Source organism: Passer montanus, unplaced genomic scaffold (assembly GCF_014805655.1).
Source record: "Passer montanus isolate IOZ18808 unplaced genomic scaffold, ASM1480565v1 scaffold58, whole genome shotgun sequence".
Taxonomy (NCBI): domain Eukaryota; kingdom Metazoa; phylum Chordata; class Aves; order Passeriformes; family Passeridae; genus Passer; species Passer montanus.
The window spans coordinates 3637138-3654607 of NW_024370816.1; the positions used below are offsets into that span (position 1 = coordinate 3637138).

At 39.3% G+C, this 17470-nt stretch overlaps 2 protein-coding genes and 1 long non-coding RNA gene across 12 annotated transcripts in view; 2 read left to right on the forward strand and 1 right to left on the reverse strand.

The window, feature by feature from the left end:
* The window catches only part of UCHL5 (ubiquitin C-terminal hydrolase L5), a 16768-nt gene extending 8499 nt beyond the window's left edge, over positions 1-8269 (forward strand). For 2 of the 3 annotated variants that reach the window (XM_039726292.1, XM_039726294.1), the window contains 8 exons: positions 2526-2651; positions 2736-2797; positions 2875-3005; positions 4309-4372; positions 5442-5544; positions 5967-6080; positions 6245-6343; positions 7661-8269. In XM_039726292.1, coding sequence (XP_039582226.1) covers positions 2526-2651; positions 2736-2797; positions 2875-3005; positions 4309-4372; positions 5442-5544; positions 5967-6080; positions 6245-6343; positions 7661-7705 — 744 coding nt within the window. In that variant the 3' untranslated portion in view covers positions 7706-8269. The remainder of the gene's footprint in view (positions 1-2525; positions 2652-2735; positions 2798-2874; positions 3006-4308; positions 4373-5441; positions 5545-5966; positions 6081-6244; positions 6344-7660) is intronic. The other variant, XM_039726293.1, reaches the window with a different exon arrangement.
* LOC120510445 overlaps positions 1-16921 on the reverse strand; it is a 19033-nt gene extending 2112 nt beyond the window's left edge. The window contains exons 1-8 of one of the 7 annotated variants that reach the window (XR_005629485.1): positions 16763-16921; positions 16352-16607; positions 15117-15209; positions 13259-13338; positions 12485-12526; positions 12213-12380; positions 8581-8916; positions 7496-7656 (exon numbers count right to left, since the gene is read on the reverse strand). This is a non-coding gene — a long non-coding RNA (uncharacterized LOC120510445). Of the gene's footprint in view, positions 1-6351; positions 7657-8580; positions 8917-10895; positions 12381-12484; positions 12527-13258; positions 13352-15116; positions 15210-16351; positions 16608-16762 lie in introns of those variants that run through there. The other 6 variants (XR_005629484.1, XR_005629486.1, XR_005629487.1 and 3 more) reach the window with 6 other exon arrangements.
* A 94-nt stretch (positions 16922-17015) lies between these two features.
* The window catches only part of RC3H1 (ring finger and CCCH-type domains 1), a 62032-nt gene continuing 61577 nt past the window's right edge, over positions 17016-17470 (forward strand). For both annotated transcript variants that reach the window (XM_039726274.1, XM_039726269.1), the window contains exon 1: positions 17016-17163. The gene's annotated coding sequence lies outside the window, so the exon portion shown is untranslated. The remainder of the gene's footprint in view (positions 17164-17470) is intronic.

Sequence of the window (17470 nt, forward strand, 5' to 3'; positions counted from 1 at the left end):
TGCAAACAATGTTTTCTGCTAATGCTGAGGCACCTAAGTAAGAGGTACACTGGGAATTAGAGATGGTGTGCTGAAGGATTCTCTAGGTTGTGTGTGGGGCTGTGCTGAACTGGCTGCGTGCACGGATGGCACTGTGGCTGTGTGACAAATAGATCCCACACTTGCCTGCATTTGGTCCTGCAGTCACATCACTCTGCACTCCTCACCCTGCCTGTGAGCCACCACTAGCTAGAGATTCCCTTGTGTTCTCCTGTGTCATCTACATCCAGGAGCACACTGGATTTTTATGCACATCACCTGCATTTCCTTCTGTTCCTCTGCTACAGGACTGTTGTTGCTGCCTTTTCCTGGACTCCTGCCTCTCACTTGACTGAAGAGCTAGAATGTATTTCTATAACGTGTTTTCATTTCAACAGCTGGAGGCTGTTGCCCTCACATCCACATCTTGTGCGTAGTGTTTTCTAGCAGTCAGACTTTGTTTAGCTTGGTCCCTGTATACTTCATCAGACTTGTTTCATAATGTAGTTGGAATACAAAATATGTTTGAAGGCCAGTATTTGATGAGCCCATTAATTCTTTGCAGAGTCTAATTTTCCCTCTGATTTTATGTTCTGTATTGAGCTTTTGTATCCTGCTCTTCAGCAGTTTCAGTGTTGATCTTGCCTCTGGGCACAAAATCTTTCTCTTTCTTTGTTTTGAAGCCAGTATTGAGTTGTCTGTAAAGATAGCAACTGGTTGTTCCATCTGATTTTTTCAGCAAAATTAATTGCCATTTAGTCCTGTCCCTCCTATAATGCCCTGTATTAATTATCATTTACAAATACAATTTGTTGTAGTGACCCTGCCTTCATTGTAACAGCACTGTTCTAACAGTGCATCAGCACAGGAGTCTGTGCCTTCTCTTGCTTCTCTATCAGCTTAATTACACTGCATCAGCTGCACCCACTCTGAGCCACTTGAGATTTCCCTGCTTTCATCCTAGCACTACTTTACCACTGTCTCTGGTAACATTCTTTAGTTGGATCTCAGAGTCTTTAGTTCTTAGTTCTTTTTCCTGTGTTACAGTGCAATTCAAAGTATGCCCATCCTGCTGGTCTGGGGGTTTGAATGTTTCTGCTGCTGGTTCATTATTTTGCTGCCCTGGATGGATTTTCCTTCTATGTCCTTTATTTTCCATCTGTGTATTCTAGCCCTTAGCTGTGTATCTGCAGTTGGTTTAATTTCAGTTTTGGCTGCTGTAATCTGTTCTGTATGTGTAGTTGACTCCTTTGATTACTGTTTAAGTCAACTAGATTGTATTTTTCTTAAATTAAGAAGTGCTTTATTATTTACCATCTGCATATATACATAATCTGAACTGAGAACACCCTGAAGTATAGAGTATAGAAAATAAATTTATGATGAGCCTTTTAGTATTAACATACTAGGTTTTCCTTTGTTAGGACTAGCCTTGATTATAAAACAGGTTGCTTGGGTTTTCTCTTTTTTTTTTCCTTTCTTGTTGGAAGTGGTTTCAGATTCATGACCCTGAACTAATTTCCATATTTTTATATGAAAGTCACATCCTCTCTGGGAGTTTTAAGTAGCATTTTCAATTGCAAAATAGTCTCAAAGACTAATGATACATTACTCTTTCCTAACCTATAGCTCTCTGAGAAAAAAACTGCTAATATAAAGTCTTGTATTATGGCCTCATACCATTTGATTACAGTGCATTTAGTTAAATCTCAGATTACATTTAATAATCTTGGCAGCTTCTTTCTTTAAATACAGTGTTTTAGTTTGGTTATTAGTAAGCAACATTAAAGACATGGCTGTACTACAAAGGGGGTTGTTTATATTTTCTAAAAGTGGAATATTTAACACTGAAATGTCAAACTAGTAGCTTCAACTTGAAAAGGATAGTTATATTAGACAAGTATATTATTCAGCTAACCATCATTTAAACAGTATCTACATCTTGGAACACTTTTTATTAGTTTATCCCTAGAATACTTGAATTTTTTTTTTGTCCAATAAAACCTTTTAATAAAAATTTTAAGTTCCATAATGTGTTTTATTGATTCAAATTAAATTTTTTGACCTCTTACTCCTAGTAGGAGATCTGATTATTTGCACGACTTTTCCTGGGAGAGTTTACTTTTTTTTTGGGCCATAGATAACACAACTTGGGTAGCTTGCTTTGAATATTACTGTGTGTTTTTCCACAGGGATCCAAGGATTTTTGCCTTTTTTCTGTGCCTTTCATTCATCACTTCAGAGAGTGGGTGAGGCAGTGGAATGGCAGTTTCTGAGGACAGCTGTGAAAGATGAGTTTTATCTGTGAATTGTATATGAGAGCACAGAGCTGATTTTTTTCATAGCAAAGACTTTTCTGTAGCTACCAGGCAGCAAATCCAGGCTGTGTTAGGGTGCAGCTCTAATGTGAATCAGCATAGAAAGTGTGTGTGTGTAACAAAAGCAAACACAGTTTGGAGTGAACTTTTATCACCAGTGCTGACCAAATTCTCCATGCTTTTTTCTAGGTCATAAATAATGCCTGTGCAACTCAAGCCATAGTAAGTGTGCTGTTAAACTGTGCTCATCAAGACATTCATCTAGGAGACACCTTGTCAGAATTTAAAGAATTTTCCCAAAGCTTTGATGCTGCAGTGAGTGACCACTGTTTTCTGCATTTTGAGTGTCACAGTGTTACAGCTGTGGTGGTTTACAGTTGTTTTGTTACTTCCTTTCAGATGAAAGGTTTGGCACTGAGCAACTCGGAAGTGATTCGGCAAGTTCACAACAGTTTTGCCAGGTAACATATGTTTTAAATCTGGCCAAAATTTGAGCAAATCCTTTTTAATCTCAGGGGTTTTAAAATTTTCTTTGCAGACAACAGATGTTTGAGTTTGATGCAAAGTCTTCAGCAAAGGAAGAAGATGCCTTTCACTTTGTAAGCTATGTTCCTGTTAATGGGAGGCTATATGAGCTAGATGGCTTAAGGGAAGGACCAATTGATTTAGGTAACATTTTACATTTTTATTGAACACCTTTTATTTTAACAATGGCTTCTTGCAATAAATTAGTCATATGTTATAGGTTCAAAGCAAATTATTTATTAAAATAAAGAATATCTTGGAAGTTTTCTGAATGTGCTGTAGGTTTGTACTTCCTTGCAGTCATTTGTATTGTTTTAGTTTTGTTGGTCTGAAAATACAATTTTCTCCCTGTTTCCTCCATGTCTCTGATGCTCTCTCTTTTCATTTAGTAATTAAATGATCAGGTCCTGCAATCCCTTCTAAAACCTTGATAGCTTTGTTGCAAGACAGAAGTTTACATAAAGGGAGAATGTATACAGCTGACTCCAGACACTTTTTTTCTTTTATGTGGCTTGTGTTTACACACTGCTGTCTTTGTTCTTAGCAAGTGTTTCCCTAATGGTTTAAAAGAAAATAGCTTTGTTCTCTGTAAGGCAGGCTTCTGTTTTGTAATCTTTGAGATATGTGTGCCCTGTTGAGTCTTGAAAAGCTCTGCACTGCCTATCATGTGTCAGTAGTTTAGAGTCTGATACGTTGTCAACATGTTCTGCACTCCATTCCTTGAGTCTTTTCCCAGATTTGTTGACAATTTTATGTTTAGGCTGAGCAACAGCTTGCTGCTTAATTGTGTCTTTAGCCTGTCCAGAGATACTGTACAGTCTTTGGACCTAACATCATTTGTGTGGTCATAAGATCACGAGCCTCTAAATTTACTTTAAGGTCTTGAACTTGCAAAAGAGGCATTTTCAGCTTAGGAAATCACCTGTGGGTATCCTGTCATATATCTTGAAATCAAGTTCTCTATCATGTATCCTTTTATGGTTTTTCTTTCTGCCTGACTTTTAACAGTATATTGCATCCGCACAGACAAAATCAAGAGTTAATATTAAACAGCTGTACCTGCCCATAGTGTTTTGCTTTGCTGTCTACTTCAGTGTTGTCATACCAACTAATTTCCCTTGTGTCATAAAAATCTTACCTAACATACTTTTCCCCCACCCCATTATTTCTTGTTATGAGCAAAACAAATGTTAGCTGCTTATGCCCTTCAAATTTAGCTTTGTTCCATTGCTTTGGTCACTGCATTATGTAACTGTTGTTATTACTAAAACATCTTCCACCTCCTGAAAAACCACCTGAGTAATTTCAGACTGCAGTAGCTAATGAAAAACTTGTTATGCATAAGCCTGAATTATATGAGTGGACTTTGCAGTAAATTTTGCCACGATACTGAATTTTTTCCTTCATTAGATGTTGCAAAGATGATGCATTTTTCCTGTTTTGCCAGGTGCATGCCATCAGGATGACTGGATAAGTGCAGTGCGGCCCGTCATAGAGAAGCGCATACAAAAGTAAATGGTCGTGATGCCTTTAACATATAGCACCTTACTATGCTTGACAATTCCATTGTCTTAACTGCCTTCAGTTAAAGGATTTCTGCTGAATGTCTAAGCAATGGCACTTATGCATCATTTCTTTATGCATATCACTGTGTGGCTTGAGAACCTGTTGGCCAACATGAGGCAAATGTGATGATAGATAAATCTCAAATACAATTTGCTGCTGCATAATTAATCCAAGTAGGTGTCTGTGTAGTGAAGAGAGATCCTACGAGTGCTCTGGAAAAGAAGATTGTTATCTGTTGCACAGCTGTGGATCTTTGTGAGTGAAAGCTAAGAGTGTCATGACCATGAATAACATTTGCCTATGCACTTAAAATTGTTAGGTAGTCATTCTGTCCATGCAGCTGGTGTTTAGAAATCTGAAGTTTTTCTTAGGAATAGCTTGTCTTTGAAATTGAACATAGAAAAACATACTGTGGAACTTTCCTACTTCTTAACTCTGTTTCCAAACTGCAGTCCCAAATTTGTTAGAAAAAAAGTTGATTTTTTGCCATTTTTAGAAAACAATTCTAAGTTTTTGCTTGAAGACTTATGTTTTTTGATAAGCAAAACAGGACTGTCAAGCTGTTTATTGGAGAATTTGACCTCCAAAAGGCCAACTAGTCTAATTGTTGAATGTACTTCTCACACTGTGTGGAGAAGTCTCCAATATTTTCTAACATGAAATAGTAATGAGAAAGTAAAAACTATTGTGTGAAGCATCTTGTGTAAGTTCTGTTGTTGTTTTCTTTTCTTTTTTTTGGGGGGCAGTTTCAGTATTTGTTTTGTGACCACAGACAGGAATAGTAAATTTTGGGGAGAGAAGGTAATTAGGAGTTAGATACTGGATAGAGTTAATTTGTGGTCTGATTTTATTTTGTAACAAGGTTGGATCTGTAGCACAACTTAATTTAACAGACGCATTTAAAATTTTGTTTTCATTAAATGAAATCAAGGAGGGGGCTTTTGAGTTGTCATGTTAGAACTAATTTTGAAAGTGGATTGTCTTTGTTGTTTTGTTTTTCTGTTCCTCATTTAGATACAGTGAAGGTGAGATAAGGTTTAACCTGATGGCTATTGTGTCTGACAGGAAGATGATATATGAGCAGAGGATTGCAGAGCTACAGCAGCAACTGGCAGAGGTAGGCCATGGAACTGAAATTGCTAAAGTAGTTCCCTGATGGTTCTGTGTGTTGGCTTTACCATTCACTTCCCTCCCTTGCTCCCAATGGAGCAGTAGCAGAAAAGCAGGGAGTGCTTGCTAGAGATCTGTCCAGCACAGTGTGGATGCACTCAGTGCTGCAGCTCTGAGCTGAGCACTCAGCCCAGTGTTGACCCTGTCGTTTTGACTTTCTGCCTTGACTCATTTGCTGTGGTGCTGGAAATGTTCTTTTCCCAGTACCTGCTTGTAACTAACTGCAGAAATTCCTGGTATGTACCTATAATGGTAAACAAAACTGAATCTTTCTGTGATAGAAGTGCCCTTGAGACAAAACTTGCTTTCGAAAAAGTAAAAATTAAAAATGGAGTAACATCATCCATTTAAATTTTTGTTTTGTGGAAGGAGGAGCCAATGGATACAGATCAAAGTAGTAATGTGTTAAGTTCTATACAATCAGAAGTTGCAAAATACCAGATGTTAATTGAAGAAGAGAACCAAAAATTAAAAAGATATAAGGTATGTAGTCTTTGCTTTTCTGATGAAGTTATTGGAACAGTTGTAAGATAAAGTCAGCTTATATATGTATGGGAGCTGTGCAATGAATGTGAAGGAACTGGATGGAGGCTAGAAGATTGTTCAGCTTTATAATAATTCTGTTAATGCTTTTAATTTCTTTTTAGATTGAAAATATTAGAAGAAAACATAACTACCTGCCTTTCATCATGGAATTGTTAAAAACTCTAGCAGAGCACCAGCAGTTAATACCATTAGTAGAAAAAGTGAGTATTTCCTAGCTGATAGTATGATTTCCTATGATTCTTCACACCTTCTCTTTTAAGTAAAAGAGCCCATGTCATTTATTTTTCCAAGTTCTTTGGCCAGGGACAGCTCCTCACACTCCTGTGGCAGCCGTGGCACAGAGCTGGGAATTTGGTCCCTCTCTTTTCCCTGTTCCTGTGCTCATTTACTGGCTTGGGTTTCCCCTTTCTAAGGTATCTAGCCATGAACACTGATTCATTGCTAAGGTTGGTATTAAAACTTTAATAAATAAGCAAGGTTTGGCAAGATAATTAAACTGGTCAAGTACTTGGATTGTACTCAGCTCTGTGCTGGTGTGCACTTATGCTTGAGTCCCTGAGGCAGCATCCCTGATTTTATACTCACTGAGAAGGGATTTCTGAATTAGTATGATGAAAAAAGAGCTGTGTGTTATTTAATGAGTACATTCTGTAGCTGAATTTATTTAGGAAGGTACATTTGCAGGCTCAGAGTTTTTAAGAGAGTAAAGTTGTGAAGTTTTAATCCAGTTTCATGTGAACAGAAGTCATTGATGACACCCGTCAAGCTGCTTTCACAAGTAAATTACCAGGGAGTTGGTGGTAACAGATCTTAATTCTAATCACTGAATTAGATGCTGTTCTGTTCACTTCAATAAATGGTAACAAGCAGCAGCCTGATTCAAAATTAATTAATGTTTTGCCAGAAAGTTGTTGGCCAGTATTGCTTCTGAGTTGTCCCCTCTTCTTGCCCAATCTGTTTAAGTAAATTCCTAAGTGCCAGTTCTTTACCAATTGGACCTATTTATGATTGATATAAGTTATGAGAATCTGTCTACAAATATTTTGACAGGAACTGTTGTGGGGGTTTTTTCCACTTAGTTGAAAGATCAAAACTACTAAGATCTTGGTTCATTTCAGATTTTAATTTTGATCATCTCTATGTCTGAATGTGCTGTTTTCTTGTGACATAAAATGTTCCCATTAGGAAGTTTTTTCTATGTTAAATGAAATTGGTATGAAGGTACGAAAAATGAAAGTTTAAATTATGTTTTTAATATAGTGCTTTTCCCCTACAGAAGTTACCTAATCTCAGTTTCTTTTGCATAATTTATTTAAACCTGTATTTGTTCGTAAAAGGCTTTATACACTAACCTAATAAAATAGTAGTAGGATGCTTCTGAAGGGTCCAAATTTACATTGAAATTTTTGTTTTTCCAGCATATGTTTAATATTCAGAAATGTAATAGGTAGCCATTCAAAGCTCCAGAATGAGCTTCATCTTGCCCAAGCTTGACATCATCTCCCCTTGTTTCCTAGGCGAAAGAAAAACAGAATGCCAAGAAAGCTCAGGAGGCCAAATGAAGATGACTTTGCAAAACACATACAGTTACTTGCTTCTGATACTATTTTCATGACAACAAATAAAGCTTTTCATAAACTTCAATTTTTGTCCAGTGCACGTTTGCCAGTTGTAATGGTTTGTCTTGTACTGTTTGCATGGGTCTGACTCTGCCTTCCCTGCATCTTGTGCATGTAGTACTGCTGAGCAATGTTTAGGTTCTCCTGGTCATATTCAGTATTTAACAGTCTGCCTGAAAGCTTGGGAAGTGGACCCAGAAATGTGCAAGGAAAATGTCCCCATTTTGTCCCACTTGAACGTGATAATGATACAAATGCCAGAGGTTGAAGTATAAGCATGAGCTTTCTTTGCTCATCCCTACTAACAGTTACAATCCTTTCCAGTTATTCAGTGACATAGCCTGTGTCTTTGTTTTTATGAAGTATGTGTCTAATTTTTTTACAAAATGGAAAAGTATTGATTTAGCTGTAGAAACATTTGCAAAGACCAATGTATAATCTCAAAAAAAAAAACTGCATTGCTTTAGTAGAAAAGATAATAAATATTCCCATTTTTATTTTGGCAAACTTTTTTCTGTGGTATTTTATTATGGGACAAGATGATTAGGAGGATATGGAGGTCATCAGCCTTGACTTGAGTATATGCATTCTATATTTGAGTAGAAAGAAGGCACACTATTGTTTTGGGGAGTTAATATTCTTGGATATAAGGTATTCCTCTTCTGGAGTGTGTTCAATTTAAGTCTTTAAAGCACTGCTCTTTGGTTTTTTTGACTTTGAGGAGTAATATAAGGAAAAAGGTGTACAGTAGATTATTGTTGATGGCAACAGTGCTGTGGAAGACACTTGAGCTGTGTCCCATGGACCAGAGGAAATACCTGGGAATGGAGTTCACTGGGTGTCCTGCAGGCAGCATGTGAGCTGTGAACAGATTGTTTTGGTATGGATAGGAACAGGCCACTGCAACAATACACTGTTTGAATTAGTCACTGTCAGTGTACGTGTGTTTGTTTAGAAACTTCCAGTTTCTTCCTAAAAGACTAGGATAAGAAACAGAAAAAAAAAGGAAAAATATATAAAACATTCTGTTACCTGTGGTGCTTCGTATATATTGCATATGTATTTATATAAACAGGATAAACTTTTGGCCAAAGAAGTAAAACATAGACTGTGCTCTTCACTGCTGGAAGGAACTCCTCGAGGCATTGCTGTGGCTGGAAAGGTAAGCTTGGTTTTAGAAAAACCTGAGATCCTTACCTGTGTTTTGTACAAAATTGATCAGCTTAATGAGAACATAAACTCTTGTGAGAATTTCTTACTTTAGTAATTCACTGCAGCATTACTGTCCAAGGACACAGACTCTTACCGAGGGAGACATTTCTGCTTTTAAAATTACATTTTAAACTCCATTTCAACCTGTTGAAAACATTTGTCTGTCTTTTTGAGTGGTAGCCTGATGACTTGCTGCACCTTGTCATCCTTGAAGAATTTTGCAATTTGATATTAGATGTCAACTTAAATTTGTACTGAAGTAATTTCATTCTCCTCTTACTGGTGTGCTTGGGCACAAAAGGAAAAGGAATTTTGCTGAAGCAGATAATTATTTTTGCAATTATCAACAAATTTTAGTAGCAGTTGTTTCAGAAATTAGGAAACTATTGCAAGCAAGCTTTCTGGATTTGTGAATGGACAAAAAAAGATGGATGTAAAAATCAAATTTTAACAAAATTTGCTACTCTAATATTTAAGTGAAAATGCTTAGTTTTTTAAAAAGGCTGTTTAATGCAGAAGTATAATATTTCAAAATTAGTGTTTTCTGTTGTATTATGTTTTCCTCATCAAACTTCTAGCAAATTTTTTACTTTTTTTGCCAAATTTGTAGAACCATTTTTTCATAATGTGTGTCTAGGCTTTTTATTTGTATATTAGGACAGCATCACGTGAATGCAGAGCTGGACAGGAAGTTGACCCTGGCGAGGCTGGGATACAGTTCATTTTCTCCTTGGTAGCTGGTACGCAGTGCTGTTTTGGATGGAGCATAAGAAACATGTTGGTAACACACTGATGTTTTCAGTGGTTGCTAAGCCTCCCACAAGATCACAGCCTCCTCTCAGGCATCCCCCTCCTCTGGCATGGAGTCCTCCATGGCCTGCAGGTGGAATGCTGCATCCCCATGGACCTCCATGGGCTGCAGAGTCACAGCTGCCTCACCATGGTCTCCACAGGCTGCAGAGGAATCTCAGTTCCTGCTCCTGGAATGCCTCCTGCCTCTCCATGTCTGCTGTTCCTCTCACATATCTCACCTTGCTTTTCTCTGGCCACAACTACAACTGCACAACTTTTTCTTTATTCTTAAATCTGCTATCACAGAGGCATTACCACCATTTCTAATTGGCCCAGCCTTGGCCAACATCATCTCCATCTTTGGAGCCACCAGGGATTGGTTTTGCCAGACATGGAGGAAGCTTCTAGCAGCTTCTCACAGAAGCCACCCCTGCAGCCCCCCATGCCACCAAAACCCAGCCATGCCAACCCAGTACAGCTGGTTTCAGCCTCTGCCTCCCAAACTTTGTGAGTTTTAGCAGCTACACACAAGAGATCAGTGAATGACTCGTTTTGCCCTCAACTGCTTTTCAGTGTTTGACTCATCAGTGGAGGGTAGAAAGTTTTATCTTGTCTATTAATTATGCAAATAACTGCATACATGCCTATGTGCTTCCTGTGGAGGAAGTCCAAGGAGAAGGTGGGGTTGGTGTATGAAAATACAGGACACTCCTTTTCTTTCCTTTTTTCTTTTCCCAGAGCACTAGGTTAATGGAAACAATTATAAGAAAAACAGCTGTCTGGGAGAGTCTGTAACAAACTGCTACATAAACAACCTTCTGATACTGAATTGTTGAAGTCTAACTACGTTCAAATTGTAAAGACTAAGGACTTCAGAAGGAAGGTAAGTTATTTTATGGCTCATATATTTCATGCAGGTAACACATGTCTGCCTAGCAAAGCCACAGAAACATTGGGGAGAAACAGACTGGAGATACTGTGGCCTTATGTACGAGAACAAGAAGTTTCCCCAACAGAACAGAAAGTGTGCTTCTCAAAATAGCTGGCATTTGTTAACAGGCTGAGACTTGTGCATTCTGTGTGCCTCAATGAGCATATAAAAAGAATTGATTCATCTCTGAGAAATTGATGACACTTGCTAAAAATAAATGAGTTTAATATCTCAAAAAGAGCTTACATTGTGTATACATATCTGTGCTCACAGGATGTTCTGATCTTTTCACTGTTTTTTCTTTAGTAATTATATCAGTAGCTTATGTAGAAAAATAACATCAAAAATAGCTAACTCACGAAACAACAAATACTATCTCTTTCTGTGGTAATAAGAACCAATTCCAGCTAACTTTCACTCAACTTATGCCTTTCTTTCAGTGATTTTCCTTTTTCTTCTTTTGTAAATGTTTCTTCTTTCACCTGCTAGACTCAAAGAACAGTAGGGAACATCATTATGACAATATATTAGATTATAAAAGCCTTCAAGAAAGCATGAAAAAATATTTTATAAGCAATAAAAAGATAGCAACTTCTTTTTACAACATCTGTCATCTTCTAAGGAAAGTTCACAAAAAGAATAGTTGAAATACCAAATTAAAACAAAATCCTTAAGTGTTAAGATTAATGATGTAATTCTTGATGAAAATTTACCAAAACCAGAAGAACATACACAACAGGAACAAACTGTACTGTACATCTACAAGACAGAAATTTCAGTGTTTCCTGCTGAAATCAAACTGCTAGAATGATGTGTAACAGCTTTTTACCAGTACAGTAATGAGAGGAAACTGAGAATACTGTGCTGAAAAGAAATTTAAAATTGGAGGAGGAAATTCTTATTAAAAAGGTGGGGGTTTGCATGTGTGCCTGACCAAGACATGATATGTACAATTTGGTAAAAGACTAACAGAAATTAGCATACAGCTATGATCTCCAAAAAATAATCTCAGCCTACCTAAACAAATTTTGATGGATTTTCACTGAAAATAATATTTTAAACTGTTTTTCCAGGATATGCTGCAGCTCCATATATAAAAATATGTATATTACATATATATATTTGTGTATTAGAAAATTGATTTTTGTTCACATATCTCTTTTGAAAAGCCACTGAGGAGTTAAAAACATGTCCCTCTGCAACCTCCTGAACAACATACTTTTTAAAATAAAATCTCAGAGAACTGAGATCTGAATAAGCAGCAGTTCCTTGAGAGCCACACTAATATAAAAACACCTAAACATGCTTTATGCAATCATTCATGTGTTAGGATTAGCTGTGGTTGGCCCTTGCTATTCCTGTGGAAACTGACAGTCCTGTCTTGTATCAGGTGTTCTCAAACCAAACCAGTACCAAACTTGGAATCTTTATGGATAATACAAAGCAAGAATAATTCCAGAACATCATCAGCACATTTTCTTTTACTGCAGAAATGTGATGTGATTAGAGATGTACCTTTTACATGTGGTAAGAGTGCTTTCCCTGGGAAATCTGATTGGTAAAATTATTCAGATGGCACTTTAGTCATAATGTAATTACAGTATCTTGCATGAGAGTGGAGGATGCACAAGGTCCAGTGGTTGGAACAGGAGGCCAGACCATTCCTCATCTTGCTCTTCCTTGCTGTGTGAACATGAAAAGTTGCTCGACCTTTACAATTTTGCTTACCCTGCAAAGGCTATGGGTTTACATGCAGCTAAGCAAAGGTACTAACTGTATTGCCTCACCTGTCTCTCATTTTCTCCCAGTTTTATAGTACATGAGTAAACCTGCCAGAAAGGAACAAAAATTACCTTGTTCATTTAGGTGGTTTTCAGCTTTATACACACATGCACTGGAATTCTTATAAAATATAATTGCCTTAATTGTTTATCATCCCAACATATATGTTACCTTCCTAAGCTCATTAAGAGGCTGCAGTAAAACAAGATGCAGCAATGCTATGAAGGAAAAGACGAATTTCAACCTAAGTGCCACTGGAGCAAGGAAAGGAAATAAGGGGTCATACTTCTGCTTTTCTGTTGAGACAGACTAGAAAAGGAAATACAGCAAGGAGTGAAGTGCAAGATAAAGATGTGGCAGCATACAGCACTTGGCATAGGCTCCTGCCCAAGGGGACTCAGAAGGCAAGGAGATGGTTACTGCAGCAGAGGGCACTGGAGTGACAAGGATGTGGGGTGTGGTTGTGGTACTGGCTCTGCCTTGCTCTGCCTTAGTGGAACTACAGACTTGCTCTGCTGCAAATTCTGGTACTCTCTGTTGCTTCAAAATTTTTATCCCAAAAAGACAGGAGATGTGCTGAATGACACTGAAAGGTCTGGGATTGGAGCCAAGCAGGCAATGACACGTAAGCAAAAAAGGCAATAAGGAGGAGAATGTGGGGCAGGTACTCCTCAATCAGCATTCTGCATTCCACACCACCAGTGGGACCACGAGGATGAGATGGGGTGCTTAAGGAAGTGAAACCTCTAATGAGAAATCATCAAAACAAAGTTTCTTACCTTCCTTATAATTTCTTCTTTTTCCACAGCAGCTGCAGTCAGAGGATATATTTACACAGACCTTTTGCATTCCAAGTAGGCTGGAAACACAAACTTAATAATTGTATTGATATTCTACAAATTTATTATGAACATCATCAATGAACTGCAAAAAAATTTTTCAACAAATCTCATGTTTGGTGGGTAATATAGTATTATTTATTTGTGCAAATTGTGAAGTTGTGAATGCTTGGGAGAGAAGTTTTCAAGGAGGAAAACTCATTTTATAGATATGGACTTCACATTCATTTAGATGCTCTAGGCTTCTTTTATACACAGGAAACCAAAACCTTGTGTGTTATGTTGGAGATACTGAGCATGTCCACAGTGTAAGGCTGTATTTGGCTAACATTGTTTTATTATTTAAAATAAGCATATAAAACTAGCTCCAACAGTTGCATCTGTATCCATGGGCTTGGATGACATTCAGCATGCTCTTTAATGAACGTTGGATTTTTTTTCAATGATGATGTTGGATGGATAGAGTCTTCTGCTTTTTGTCAATGGAATTTTATAAGAGTGCAGGAGTTTAGGTTTTGTTAATGTGATGGTCAGTTTATTTAACATGATGGTCAAGCATATACAAGTGCAAAGGATTTTATTCTTTATTATCTGTGGTTTAGAATTTTCACTGTGTGAAATAACAAGGACATGCTTGCAGCCACCTGGAGAAGTATTTCAATCTTGCTTTCCATTCTGATATCACAGGTTTCAAAATGAGAATTTCTCCTCTATCAGCTTGACAAGTCACATTACTAACTAAAATAGTGGACTGAAATGCTGCCAAGACATTTAAAAAATACACATTTCTTTTTTTAAAGACAGCTATCCTGGTACCACAGTTCTAGAGCAGTTTTATATAGAAGGAGTAATATAAAAATTGAATGGTGAGATGATACCATTTGACAGTTACATTGGTATTTTAGGTATTTCTCTCAGTCATAGAGGCTAAAATGGGGAGTCATTTTTAATGTATAATTTGAAGAACATTACTAGTGTGGCCACAAATGTCAGCTCTTAGAACCATGCCTACACATTATCCCCTTTTGGATGGGAAAAAGGAGAGAGAAAGGAATTGAAAATTGAGACTATATGCAGTAGAACAAAAACTAATTCCTGGGGGCTTTTAGGAACATAAAAGAAAGAACAATGTAAACAAGTGGAGATGAATTATAGCAAATTTAATGATAAGCCAAAATGATATTTGAAAACAGTAATCGAAAAGACAAATAACATTTTGTGCTTCACATGCTAAAAGCAGTGTATCACACAGGAAGAAATGCTGCATAGCTGGGGAAGGCAGACACTAAAAATAATCTAGGTTATCTAGTGGGATCAGATCCCAACAAGAGAACAAGCTCATCCACAAATTTCTGAACTTTCAGGAAACATAACAAAGAATAAACATTAGAAAAGCCTGACTCTGATGGAAGTCTAAAGTGGGGCTTGAGAATTCAAGTGCTCATCTGTGCAGTGTTAGATAATAACAACAATAAGTGATTTCATATCCCACTTCTTTAACTTTCAACCATGTATTACCGTGGTAACTTATGCTGTGCTACTGAAAATTGTTGTTAGCATGTTCCTAGTGGTAATGCAATTAAATGTTGAGGGAAAACATAAACTACATGAAAAATAAAACCTTCCCACAATAAGGAACCAAAAGGCTAAGTGGTAGAAGTCCCCAGACTGGAATATTAAAACCCAGACTGAACAGAACACTGTACAATCACTTGCTAGAAACTAGGAATAACAGGATTCAGGCCCTGACCATTTCTAGCTGCTCTGACATTAAACCAAAGTTGCAAAGAACACCTACCATTTCAGCTATTCCTAATGCCATCTGCTTCTGATCAGGACACTCACAACTCCAACAAGGTTCACATTTCTACTGTAACATTTGAAGAGGAGTCTGCAAAAGATGGCAATTGCCGATTGAGAAGTTGCTGTGGTACAGAATATCAGACTGGTTAGGAGCACCTTAAAGCTCCTCTTGTTCCAAACCCTGCCACAGGCAGGGACAACTTCCACTAGCCCAGGTTCCTTCAAGCCCTGTCCAGTCTGGCCTTGGACATTTCCAATTTACACTGATTTTCTAGCTCATAGTAAAGCTCTTGCTAAGTCAAAGGTGCTCTTTGTAAATATCCTAATCTTCTGTGTTCGTAAGATCTCAATGCCTGTGACTGTGGCTAGAAAACTGTTTTCAGAAATCAATAGCTTTTCTTAGTACTAAATATTTTATTTAAACACTGATCCTTGATAAATATTTAGGTTGTTTTGGTGGAAAAGCCTAAATAATAGAGATTATTTCTTTAGTAAAACAGAAATAACACTTTTAGTTACTAGCACATTTCTTGTCAAGTTAATGAAAATCTGTCTATGGTCAGTACAAGAGTCAGAAATAGGAGCTGAAGAGTAACCTTGCCCTATGTAGTTTTTCCCTGTATGTAGGAATTTCTGCCTACATGTCACAGCCCAGCTTTCTTTTGCAGGCCTGCTCTCTCAAATCCCTGGCTCTGGGCGTGGCTACTTCTGACTTGACAATGTCTTGTTTATATTGTATTTCCAGGTCATGCAATGCTGCACTTCAGATGTTGGACTGACAATACTACACTGGGTGCTCCTCACAGTTATGCAAGGAAAACAGAAAAGCAGTGAGTCCCTGCACAGCATCCTGCACAATGGCATCACAGCAGGACTGATCCCACAGAGCCTCCAGCTGGGCTTAGATATGATAAAATAGGTGGGCAATAAAACAGGACCACTGAATACTATTTTTGGTCTTTAATTTAAATATGGTTTCCTTAGTGTTTTATACTATATAATGTTTCATGTTCTCATAAACAGGCATCAAGTGGATGTGCCTTGAAATATCCTGATGCTAAATAATTACTGCTTGTAACAATTTAAAACTGTCAATCGGTACATGCTTAGTAAAAGCTGCAATTCGAGTGACTGCAAGACATTCTATAATTGCGTTTTAAAATTTCTTCTGTATGCCAACCAGTTCTGACTGTGATACAGGAAAGCTTGGAGGGTCCCCAAATATCTTACCTGTGGTGTTGGTTAAAGCTAAGGATGATTTGTGTCCTGCAGCACACAAAGCTACGGGGGACCTTTTCCAGTACCGAGTCCATCTCTACGCCTTCACTTGGGACTGGTGGGCAAAACCCCGAAAGCTTTGCCCTGCACGGCCACGTAAGAGGGAACTTGATTTGCGTCATTTTCCCCCAAAGTCAGAAAAATAACCGGCTTGAAGCAGTCAGGTGTGATGGCATGAGGCAACCGCAGGGTCCAGCAACAGAGGTTCCTGAGGGAGAGAAAATGGCGGGCGGGGGCCCTCAGCAAGCTCCCAAAACACAGAGCGCTCCCCAGGAGCCACTCCTGGTGTGACAAGCCTCGCCCTCCACCCCCGAGCCCGCGAACTATGACAACAGGAGCTGAGAGGGGGAAAAAAGACCCCACCTGAAAGGAGGAAGGCATCTGACATTGGAGACCGTCCCTGACGGAGCGCGAGGTACCCTGCCCGAGACGGGCCATAGTTCGCCCGCTCTGCCCTCACGGGCTCCAGGCCGTGACTCGGCTATTTCTCCCCGTCCCGTCCCGTCGCGTCCCGGCTGCGGGGGGAGGCGGGCGCAGGAAGGGGCGGGTGGTGCAGGGAGGGAGGTGGGCGGGCGGCGGTGAGAGAAGCAGTCGACGCACAAGATGGCCGCTGCCGGAGTGGCAGCGGGGTGGCGGCGGGCGATGGCGGCGCTGCCCCGGGGCCCGCGTGTACTACTGGAGGAGCAGCAGCAGGGCGCTGTGGCAGCCCCGGTGTGCCGGAGCTGAGGGGGCCGCTGGGCGCTGCAGGAAGCCCGGCCCGCGTGGTGAGTGCGCTGCCTCCGCCGCGGGCTGCGGGGAACAATAGGGCGGGAGAGCTCTGCCCGCCTTGCCGAGAAAGGAGGCGGAGGGGCGGGCGCTGGGGTGAGATGATCTCCAGAGGTGCTTTCTACTTCTAACAATTCCGTGACTTTGTGCCTCGCCAGGCCTCAGGCTCCGGCCGGGCTCGATTTCCGAACGCCTCGGGCAGGCGGGGAGGGACCGCGGTTCGCTGTGCCCGATGGGGGCGAGGCGAGAGCGACTGGGTCCGGCTGGGGGTGGGGAGAGGCGGCATCGCCTCAGGCTGCGGCGGCC